This window comes from Dendrobates tinctorius, unplaced genomic scaffold (assembly GCF_039654945.1).
Source record: "Dendrobates tinctorius isolate UK_male_01 unplaced genomic scaffold, ASM3965494v1 ptg000086l, whole genome shotgun sequence".
Taxonomy (NCBI): domain Eukaryota; kingdom Metazoa; phylum Chordata; class Amphibia; order Anura; family Dendrobatidae; genus Dendrobates; species Dendrobates tinctorius.
The window spans coordinates 48,089,886-48,101,956 of NW_027361754.1; the positions used below are offsets into that span (position 1 = coordinate 48,089,886).

General features: G+C 43.4%; 1 protein-coding gene across 8 annotated transcripts in view; it reads right to left on the reverse strand.

Annotated features, from left to right (window-relative positions):
* Window positions 1-12,071, reverse strand: part of RERE (arginine-glutamic acid dipeptide repeats) — a 403,316-nt gene that overhangs the window by 53,583 nt on the left and 337,662 nt on the right. For all 8 annotated transcript variants that reach the window (XM_073585354.1, XM_073585355.1, XM_073585356.1 and 5 more), the window contains 3 exons: window positions 11,191-11,289; window positions 9,103-9,183; window positions 653-815 (listed from right to left, as the gene is read on the reverse strand). In XM_073585354.1, coding sequence (XP_073441455.1) covers window positions 653-815; window positions 9,103-9,183; window positions 11,191-11,289 — 343 coding nt within the window. The remainder of the gene's footprint in view (window positions 1-652; window positions 816-9,102; window positions 9,184-11,190; window positions 11,290-12,071) is intronic.

A 12,071-nucleotide genomic window follows, 5' to 3' on the forward strand; every position in this document is an offset into this window, starting at 1 on the left:
GTCCCTGGGAGTTAAGTCCCAGGGCACATGGACGGGATAGTACATCATATGGTAGAAAGGGGTTAAAGATAAGGGCGCAGGACGCATGGACGCACAGCGCTAAAAAACGGCAGTGTGAAACCAGCCTTATACCAGCGTTTATCTGTCGATTTTCAACACCCATTCAGGTCTACGGGTGAAAAAATGTTGAAAAAAAAAAAAACCATGAAAGTAGTGACATGCTCTATTGTGCAAAAAAAACAATGCACCGCACAAAATACGAATGACAAAAGAACAAGGTGTGTGCATGAGATTTTTGGAATCTCATAGCCACAGCTGGTATTGTAAAATGCAGGTGAAAATTTGCATAAACCCCCCCCCCCCCCGCATAGTGTGAACTTACCCTAAAGGGCCAGACACATTCAGTGGGCAGTGATGGAGAGAGTGGGCACACATTGCACATTATGCGGTCACTTTGCAGAAATGTGATGGTTTGTACGCTCACACGTCCACAGCTGTAATTGGATGAACCTCACAGACTGTGCCTTATCAGATTTTACACAATTCATGCTCCGTTCTGCTTCTTTGTGCAAATATGCCCAGCGCGGAACATGATCTTCAAACACAAGCTGAGGTTATAAGGCTTGCTTAGCCCGTCGCTGAATGTACTCACAGAATTCACTAGAAGGAGGCCGGGATGGCGTGTTCACAGGTGTAGTAGCAGTGCGGGTTTTTATCCGACGGAAAACAGCCTGTCTGCGATGTCTGCGGTGAGCACGGGAGCTGGCGGCCTCGGGAGTCTTCTTCCAGTAGTAATAAAAGGTGATAAGTTCTCCCTGGTACAAGCAATACAGTCTCCATTAGTACAGTCAAAAAGGCAGCTTACTATCATCTCGTCACAGGTTAAGTGGTAAAATATAAAGCAGTAAAGCCCTTCATCTGATATTGCGGGATAACTTCAATGCAGTCTCCAAGCCACACAAATGGTGAAGTCACGTTCATGACGAGCGGGAAAGCAGTCCAAATCAGCCGCTGAGCTCAGTCACCCTACGGATGCCTGTTTGTAGCTTAGGTGGTCATTTTCTGGCCCCATTGGGAGAACAACAGATTGCAGATTGTGACTCTATGGTATATAAACCTCATAGTACTAAACAATAATCCAGCAGTGTGCATACAAGAAAAGCATTATGTGCAACAAAATGGCAAACATACTTGCTGCAAAACTAGAAAAAAAAAATATTTGCAAACATACATAGGAAGCTTTTAGAAAAATATTTGCTGTCCTAAAGGGGTTGTGGCCTAAAGGGTAAAAAAGTGGTGGCAACTAGGAACATTAGTGGGTATCTTCAGTGGAGCACAAATCAGAAAAGCAGCTGCCAATCACACTGAGCAGGAGCCCTAAGGCCATGTGCACACGATGCAGATTTGCAGCGGCTCCGCAGCGGATTTTACAGCGCAGAAACGTTGCATATCCGCATTGTGATGTACAGTAGCTTTAAAATGAATGTAAAAAAAAAAAAAAACGCTGTGCAGACGCTGCGTATTTTTCCGCGCGGTTTTCCCGCGGTACAAAGTCCGCAGCATGTTACTTCTTTTGTGCGGTTTTCTATCTCCCCTGTCACCAAATCCGCAGGGGGAATACCGCAATGGAAAACCGCACAAAAACCGCATGAAAACCGCGTGAAAAATGGAAGAAATCCGCAGGAAAAATGCAGGTCATTTGACCTGCGGTTTTCTTCCATTCTGCACGGAAAAATCCGCAGGGCTCAAAACTCCGTCTGCACTCAGCCCAATACCAACCAAACAAGCTTAAAGGATGTGCCAACCATAGCAACTGGACAGGTGCTGCACCAGCAAACGCAGACACAATAAGCTATAAAGCCCTAAACTTTAGGAGGCGACATACGCAGAACAAATGAGGGGAAGTTACCTGAAGGTAATCTGCGTGTGCACAGAGATCTAGGCTTTTCATTTCCTTATTAAGTGAACAATGTGTAATGAATGCGCAGCCGTGTGTACAGGGAGGTGCCCGCCAGCTACAGGCTGCTTATCAGAGGTATCACACCTACAGTGCATAGTTCAACCTTCCCAGCTTTGTACCAGGCATGAAAGCAAACAGCGAAATAAGGCTGGCGCCCAGGCATCAGGTTTCCTTAAAGGACCTGTAACTCAACTATGGTCAACATCTCATCAGGATTAATCACCTGAATGAGGATACAAGCTACTATATTTTTTTTATAGCATAATATTTCTTGTAGTTTTGTGTAGAAAGTATATAAATAAGGGAAATCCAATTAGAGAAGGCAGCAATGTGATATCTAGCAGAAGTGGCAAGGAGGATCAGACCGATGGGAGAAAAGAAAAACAGGCTGCTGCTCGCTTGTGCAAGCATTTGCATGTAGGGTGCAAAAATGAGGCATGAACTCAATATTTATCTTTGCTGCAGCAGGCCAGCACTGGGGTCCTGGGTTCAAATCCCACCATGGATGATATCTGCAAGGAGTTTGTATGTTCTCAGTGTGTCTGCGTGGGTTTCCTCCCACACGCCAAATACATACTGATAGAGAATGTAGATTGTGAGCCCCAATGAGGACACTTTCGATAATGACTGTAACGCAATGTGGAATTAATGACGCTATTTGGGTTAAATAAGTTGCTGAATAAAGGGGCACACTTTTGAACAACCCTTTTACACAGCTGACAGGCACCCACCTTCCAAGGCCGCCCTTGATACAAGACATTCCATGACAAGTGCACAAGCTTTGACAAAGCACTGTAATGGACCTACAAGCCTGCATGATTTACTAACACCCTGCCCTGATCACCCCCGCCGCTCTGTCCTCTGATGAAATATTCATACCAGGCCGTCATGCTCTCCATCCTAGGAGCAGCTCTGTTAATTAAGCACAAATCACCTCCTGGCAATGACGGAAACCCACAGTCCTTCAAGCCTTTTTATCCCCTGCTCACAGGATCACCTTCTGGTGCAATTTACCTCCAAGCGGATTTCAAAGAAAATAAATAATGGCAGCTGTATGCCAACAGACATAGTTGTCAGAAGTCAAGTATGCCCCCAGCCTGACACTAATCTCTCCCTTACAAGCAAATTCTGAGAAAAGAAGATATGATGGAGGAAAAGTAATGGAAGATTTTGACCAGGAAAGGACAAGTACCCTATGAAGTGAACATTAAGGCAGATTCTCAGAGATGACATTGTATTTAGAAGACACCTCGATTAACGTGATCATTCACAACGTTCGTACACCTTTTGTTTTAATCAGTGCAGATGCTGCTGTAATCACAGAACTACAGTAACTAGTACACTCCCTCCACAGGCACAGCTTTACTTTACAGTTGGGGTAGGTATATTGGAGACGTGAATCACATGCAGTTTTTGCTGTAGTTTTTTGGAGGAAAACATTGGGGTGGATATAAAACAGAAATATTCATCCATGATACAAAAAAATAATTACAAACGTATCTATTTCTTGCATACAAAAGACTATTAACTACCATGGAAAGTGCCTCTGTGATTCAGGTTTTATGATACACTGCCTTGCGAAAGTATTCTGCCCCCTGGAACTTTTCAACCTTTTCCCACATATCATGCTTCAAAACATAAAGATACCAAATGTAAATTTTTGGTGAAGAATCAACAACAAGTGGGACACAATTGTGAAGTTGAACGAAATTTATTGGTTATTTTAAATTTTTGTGGAAATTCAAAAACTGAAAAGTTCGGCGTGTGCAGCAAACTCACTCCAGAAGTTCATTGTGGATCTCTGAATGATCCAATGTTGTCCTAAATGTATTTAGGATGCCTCTCTTTCTCAGCTAACATCAGCAGGTAGTAAGACAAGCAGTCGTCTCCTCCCCAGACAGAACTGGATTGCATTTGAAGCAAGCAAGTGAATCAAGCTAATAAGCAGCAGTTCGCCGATCTCCAACAATAACCGGGTGCATTTACATTTACCGATTGGCAGCGTTAACGAACGCCGATCAGTAAATCTTTGCGAATTAGCAGTTGTTTAAAAGCCTGTTTACGCAGGCAGACCCCATCAGATGTGCATATAAAACGATCAGCAGCAGATCATGCAGTGCGCAGTGGCGGCTATTGTTCTCAGCAGCAGAGGCCCTGTTTGTAGAGGACGATGCATGTCTCAGAATGACGATCTTGTGGGTAAACCAAAAAAATCATTTCGCCCTAACGAACAAGTGTTTTCAGGTGATCGGCAGTCCTAGCAATGCTCGTTTCCGATAATAGAGGGGTGCATATGCACCTTATATTAGATATTTTCACTAGCAACACACACAGCTATACCCACACAATACACTCTGGCACCAGCAAGCTACGTCGAGATGACTGGGAGGGAGCAGTGAATTATGTGAGACATGTCATAATTTTGTACAGTTAGACCAAGGCACAACATCTGCTACAAGGGTGTATGGAAAACATTTTTAACAGCTCAGCTGTCATGTCTAGTAAGAAAGCCTAAGGGCCCCATCACACATAGCGACTCACCAGCGATCCCGACAACGATATCACCTTGTCAGGATCGCTGGTGAGCTGTCAAACAGGCAGCTTCACCAGCGATCAGGACCAGCGACACGCGGGTAACAAGCGACACACGTCGCTTAGTTACCCGAAGTGTATCTTAGTTACTTGCGCGCTGATGCAGAGAGCTGGTAACCAAGGTACACATCGGGTTTCTAAGGGGCGCGCAGCACTTAGAAACCCGATGTGTGCCTTGGTTACCAGCTCCCTGCATCAGCGCGCTGGTAACTAAGGTTCACATCGGGTTTCTAGGCACAGCGCGCCCCCTTAGAAACCCGATGTGTACCTTAGTTACCAGCTCCTGCTCGCTGGTCAATGGTCTCCCGCCTGTCACACGCAGCGATGCGTGCTGACCAGCGGGAAACCAGCGACCCCAAAAATGTCCAGACATTTCAACAGCCATCAGCGATACCCGGCAGGGAGGCCGGTCGCTGATAGCTGTCACACACAGCTTGTGACTCAACAGCGATCTCGCTAGCGAGATCGCTGTGTGTGACGGGGGCTTAAAGTGATGGCTGTTGTAAGAGTTCTAGCCAGCCGTGGGCTATTCAGGAGGCACAAGAAGATACCAAGGCTTTTTTTTTCTAACATTTTACGCCATGCAAGAGGGCTCATAGTTTGGCATTTATCTTGTAGCTTATTCTACTAATAAAAGCAGACGTAGTACGGATGTAACACACGAGAGAGAAGCTCTTAGCGGCCATTATATTCATCTGATTCACCCTCTGTCCGGGAAACCAGGCGATGACAATATTTGCAGAGGCAGATTCATTCCAGAGACTTAAATGAGCCAGAGAAATGTAGGTCTCATGGGGGTGGTGGGAGCCAAGGTTTCTATGGCTCACATATAACCCTTTCTGCACAAGCAGGATACAGTAATGCTGCGCTTGGATGTCCCCATGATATGGATTCATTACAATAGTAAGCCAAAGGCTTATTCTTACAGTGAATCCATGAAGCTCAGACTCACAAAGATGGATCAGCCTCGCTCTACAAGGCCATCTGCCCTCCCCTAGACGCCAATACTACTGGAGCTACAGACCTCATCCACTTAATGAGATTAGAAAATAATCTGCACAAGTGCATAGTACATGACCATGCGTCTCACAATGTGCACCGAAAAAAATCAGTTCCAGCTTCTAGGCAATGTTAGGATGTCAAATAGAAGTGAACCCAACAGGAGCTGATGAGAAATAGAGGTCCAGTAATGCATGAAATAATTTTTTCACGTGAGCCAAAAACAATGAGGCAAATTAAATGTCCAGGAAAAAAAAAAAAAACACACTTTGAAGAAGGATGAACATGTACGATACCAAACATGATCTTCACTCAAGACCTTTTCTCGTCTCCATCTCAAATTCTCATCTTTACCAGTATTTTTGCTCCTATGGATTTCAACCTTATGGACTTGTGCCTTGGCTGACCAGAGAGCTTATTCCTCATTTGAACATGTCCTTTTTTTTTTTTCAGTTTTACTTTTTGATTTGCATTGGTGACAGGATACAAAGATTTCTGGCAATACAAGTGTCAACTCAACAACACAGTCCGATAGTTTAGGCCAGCCCTTGAGGCTTTATCTCCACAAAGTACATCTTACTTCACTGTATAGTATCCATGAGACTATAGTTGATGAAAATGGAACGATATAATCTAGAAAACCGGTTCGTCGAGTGAAAGTTAACAGTTCCTTAAAAACGACCTGCAATGTACGATCATTAGTTCTCAGTCTGCGAAAGCACCACGTTGTCAAAAATATCTTTTGTACATAGCTTGAAATGGACTGGAATAGATATGGCTGCCTCTGCATGATCACCCTTCACTAGACGGTCGTATAGCCACTGTTAGTGAACCTTCAGACTGCCAGTTTTCGACAAGCATTTGGGCTTCGCTTAAAAAACTTCTATGTCATTTTTTCTTCTTTTAGACCTTTACTGGCCAGCCACGCTGTGGAGTATTTGGATGCATGTGATGGAGCATCGTCCTGCATGAAAATCAGTTTTTCTTGAACGATACCGACTTCTTCCTGTACCACTGCTTGAAGGAGGTGTCTTCCAGAAACTGCCAGTAGGTCTGGGAGTTGAGCTTCACTCCATCCTCAACCCGAAAAAGGTCCCACAAGTTCATCTTTGATGATACCAGCCCATAGCAGTACCCCCCACCTCCACCTTGCTGGCGTCTGAGTCGGAGCCCTTTACTGATCCAGCCTTGGGCTCATCCATCTAGCCCATCAAGAGTCACTCATTTCATCAGTCCATAAAACCTTAGAAAAATCAGTCTTAAGATATTTCTTGGCCCAGTCTTGACGTTTTATCTTCCAGTATGTTTCTTGTTGAAAGGTGGTCATTTTTCAGCCTTCCTTACCTTGGCCATGTCCCTCAGTATGGCACGCCTTGAGCTTTTTAATACTCCAGTAACGTTGCAACTCTGAAATATGGCAAAACTGGTGGCAAATGGCATCTTGGCAGCTTCACGCTTGATTTTCCTCAATTCATGGGCAGTTATTTTGCGCCTTTTTTATCAACACGTTTCTTGCGACCCTGTTGGATATTTGCCATGAAACGCTTGATTGTTCGGTGATCACGCTTCAAAAGTTTGGCAATTTCAAGACGGCTGCATCCCTCTGCAAGACATCGCACAATTTTTGACTTTACAGTGTCCCGTCAAATCTTTCTTCGGACTCGTTTTGCCAAAGGAAAGGAAGTTGCCTAATAATTAAGCACACCTTATATAGGGTGTTGAAGTCATTAGACTACACCCCTCCTCATTACAGAGATGCAAATCACCTGATTTACATAATTGGCAGTTGACTTTCAAGCCTATACAGCTTGGAGTAGGACAACATGTATAAAAAGGAAGATGTGAGCAAAATACTCATTTGCCTAATAATTCTGCACCCAGTGTATAAGCCTTATATAGATTTTACATTGTGTGAAGCGGCTTAATCACACACGTCTATCCATTTCCTCTTAGGGTAAAAAAAATTGCTTTTTGACATTTCCATCAATGCTCGAGTCCATTTGACATTTGGAAATCACATACAGCCCTGGTCTTGTCTGCTGCATTCCTGCCACAAATAGAAGGGAAAGAGAAAAAAGAGCAGTCTGCTCCTAGACATCTGTACAGTGCCCCCTGCTGTGCTTTCAGCACATTCTTCTCACATCTGTACTATAATTTATGGAGCAGCAGATTTAACTTGGCAAATTGGAAATGCAGAAATGCTAATGCTGAATACTCAAGTATGCAAGAAAAGAAGCAGGATACTTCTGATGGGCCAGATACCAAAAACTAACTTTTTATTGCCAACTGGAACAAAGGCCACAGTGCTCATGGACAGGGAAAAACTTACATAAAAATAGCATCTAAAGACTACAACACACGTGTACGGTGGAGGCTTCACCCACAGATGTTAATCAGGTGATAGATAACACTAGAAGTGGGGGTGTAGGAAATGCAAGTCTACAAGAGAACTTATAATGCCAGGAAACATGAGACTCATTATGTTCTTCACACATCTACCTGCATAGATTCTAAAAAGACAGTCAGCTAGCTAACGTCTGCACAGCCAATACAGCGTCACCCAGCGGGTGCCCTCCACACAAACACCTCCAAAGGAGCAAAAAACAAATACTACACTTGTGATTTACTTGTGAAACATTAGTGCTAATTAGGAGACATTAGCAACTTGGAGGGGGTCAAAGCCATGGAAACAGGTAACAACTACTTGCTACATCTGCTTCTTACTTCACCATCCCTGCTCCTACAACCACAGTCATAGGAACAATCAGGTGTGTAGCAGGCACAGCCAAGGAATCAGGCTGAAAGGCATACCTGACCATTAGATTATCCATAGAAAGGATGGTCACAAAATCATAGTCGTTTTTTGAGGAGCTACTTTATGTCCAGGCGCTTTCAGGTTATAAAACCACTGCTTCTAAAGCATCATTTCTTATAAATCTGCACTGTGCTGTTTCTCAGTTATTCCTCCTGGAAGTTTGTGTGTCACCTAGACAGGTCCCTATACAATCTCTCCATATCAAATCAGAGCTAACAACGTCACACTGTGTAGGGACACAACCATTTGACGAGATTGGTCCCACCTCAGTTCATGTGGTTTTATATTTCCAAGAGGAATAAGAAAAGGGACACAGCACAAGAGCTCGGTAGAAAAGAGGCTACAGAATTGTGATCTCTCGGGAAGTGGCAAGAATTTACTCAAACAGTAATGACAGTAGTTGCAACAGCTCTTCTTTAATAGGTTCTTAGAATTATCAACAAGAGGGAAAATGTGGCACTTGCTGACCGATAAAATATCTTCAGTCTTTATTGGGCATGACAGGCAACAGGTATTCCGTCACACTTCTCCTGGCCCCAAGTCCCATCACAATCCAGTCTCCCTGTACCAGAACTGTAGTCACAAACAGTGACCGAAATCTGCACTGCAGCCCATCACAAGTATTGAAGCTTGCGTCTCACCAAAACTGCTTTCTGGGATAGTGTGAACGTGGCCCTGACCTCATTAAAAAGCAGGGCCACATTTAAGAAACTAATGATGACAAACAGAAACTCACCGTCTCTTTGTTGGGAAGCAATTCCTTTCTAATTCTGAAGAAGTTCTTGCCATACTGTCGTAATCCTTTGATGAACCGTTTCTGTATTAAAAACAAAAGACATTTAGTGCCAAATATAGGAAGCGGCATTGTAGCGGAAAATGGCAGGTCGCTGAGATTTTCCTATTGTATAGAAAATGATCAGATTCTGTTTAGTAAACTGCTACAGACATCTTTGTCAGTCCCATTACAGTCAGTTCCTCAGGTAAATGGTGGTGGTTACAACTTGGCAAAAGTTCCCTTTACTATGTAACTTGTGCTCTACAGTTCATGTCAAAGAAATTCGCTTTCACTATTTCTGGCTTTATCAGACAAAGGGAGTTATTGTGCACTTGTCCACGCTAATAAGACTTTCTGGTAATTGTGTACTTGTCATTCTCATACATTTTATTTATTATTTATTTTACTCGCTTATATTGCACAACACTTTAAACACATCGCTATCCCATTACTTAGGCTCATAATCTAAATTTCCCATCAGTACCAGTAGGAAATCTATGTAACATACAAGCTCCTTGCAGATGTTGTCTTAGGTGGGATTTGAATCGAGGACCCAAGTGCAGCAAATCTACAGTGCTACCCACTGAGCCATCGTGCTCCCTATCACAAGTCATCATCGGTATCACTAATACACATGGATTTACATGGTTAAGATCCACTGTTCTCTGCAGTCAATAGGCTCACAAGCTGTAGGACTCAATTATGACAAGACAATCGACAGCAACTAATTGATTTCCCTGGAAACATCTCAACTAGGAAACACGGGAGGACAAAATAAAGGGAGGGAAAACATTTGCTCTTGAAAAAATTGCCAATACTTTCTACCGGCTGAGTCTGCCCCCCCCCCCCCCCCCCCCATGGTTTTACACATTTTTTTCTCAACACTGGACAACTTATAAAAAGAAAGCTAAAAAGAGACAAAAACTGAGAAATATATACAGAAATCAACTTTGTGTTTTAAGAGTTCATCCACGTCCGCTCTATAAAAGAGAAAAAAAAAAAAGTACTGGTATATATTTTTTTGGCACAGATTAAAAATGGCAAACATACTCTCCTTCCAGCACCCTTGTGGATCAAGGATAGGTTACTTTGCATGTCTCTGCCCACTCTGGAAGTGGTGTCTGCCTGTTCAGAAGTCACAGCACCGCTGCAGTCTGTGATTGGCTGCAGCAGCAGTCATTGGAGAAACATCTGATTATGCACTCTTCATGTCACCTGACCGCTACTGTGACTTCCAAACGGGGCATCCACTGCTGCCAGTCTGTGGGGCCTCTGGAGCAGTCTGTGTTGGTTCCGTGGGTAACTGGAAAGTGAGCATACCTCTGATTATTTTTAATCGATCCATGCCTAAAAGAAAATTCATGTCTGTGTATATTATATATATTTTACGGTGGATTACTCTCTTTAAGCTCTACTCTATTCAGTCAGTCACCAGCCAAAAATGGAAAAGATTAGCAAGAGATTAACCCCAGTGTTTTCTGTGGGATTTCTATGAGACTGAATGTTTTAGGATCATGCAGAAAATGCTACAGACTGACGAGCAGCGAGGGCAGCGATATCTGCTTTACTTTTATCATTCCTTTCTAGGTCTGGCATAAGGAGAGCTATGAGGGTGAAGAGACAACTGCAAGATCCATATCTGTTAAATTGTTTTTTTTTCCTGTTTCTGGGACCCACAAGATATGGATTCCATGTATTATTGAAAGTGCTTCCAAAACGGACACAGGCAACACGATCTGATTCTATTTTCGAGGGCAAGACATAAACCTGCCATCACCTCCGCTCCATCCAAGACTTCTAAGGGCCTTATCATGTTTTATAGGCTGTGGCATCTTATCTTGCTTTTAATGTGTGATCCACCTATACACTGCTGAGAGGCCAAAGCAGAGATTTATTCCGTTAGGTGTATCCAAGTGTCCTTATAAACAGGAACAGCTGCGTCTGACCGTCCCCTTTATAGGTATGTTATAAATGACTTCTTTTCTGTGTGATGTAATTTATGGATATCTAACACCAGTGACAGGAGGCTGCTCTAACGTGACGTCTTACCACTTCATCTTCGGTCCAGCACTTCTCTATCAGCTTGGGAACTGGCTTCTTCACTAAACGTTGCAACGCCTTTCCGGCATCATAGTTGCTTTCATGTAGCTAGAGGAAGGAGAAATATGAAGCAGAATTACAAATGACCCCATAGTGAATACATAGATTTTTATCAAATGTTTTCCAGTCAAAATATAAGAAGAGGAGACTGGTGAGGTCATTGCACAGAGAATAAGAAAAGATATATGTAGCAGCCAGCGTCGGCCCATTAAGGGCAATCCCTGGAAGTTGTTTGTAAACGGCAAAAGGCACCAACTATCGGAGGACTCCCCTCTGCTGGACGTAATAATCAGTGTCCAGACATGCGATCCAATCCATCATGTATTTTCCCTTTGATCACAGTAGAGATCTTCTCTTGCACATTGCAGGTCACTGGCATCAAAGCTAGACATGTACAGTAGCAGATAGGGGCCGCTCATAGAAGCCAAACCTTGCTAACAAGACGCTATAAGCCACCACTTCTGCTGTAAATACCCAGACAGAATATCTTTCTAGCACCTAAGAGCAGCAGCTTACATACTAGCATTTTATTTTTCAAGCACCCCCCTTACGCCACCCTGTACTCCAGACACAGCCAAGCTCTGGTGGCCAAAAGCAGAGCAGTCAACATGCCTCCTCTATGGAGTCGAATGACAGCTCACAAAAGGAAAGTAAACACCGATATCAAGACCTGTTTTTCTTTAGTCTGCAAAAGGGTAAACAGCAAGCAGAGTTATATTCCAGTTTACAGAGAACCCACCAGGTGCCAACACAAGTCAGGGTCTATAGGTCTGGCACTCAATCTATGTACCATATCCAAATGATGGTAGAAATTAGCTTGACCTAACCAT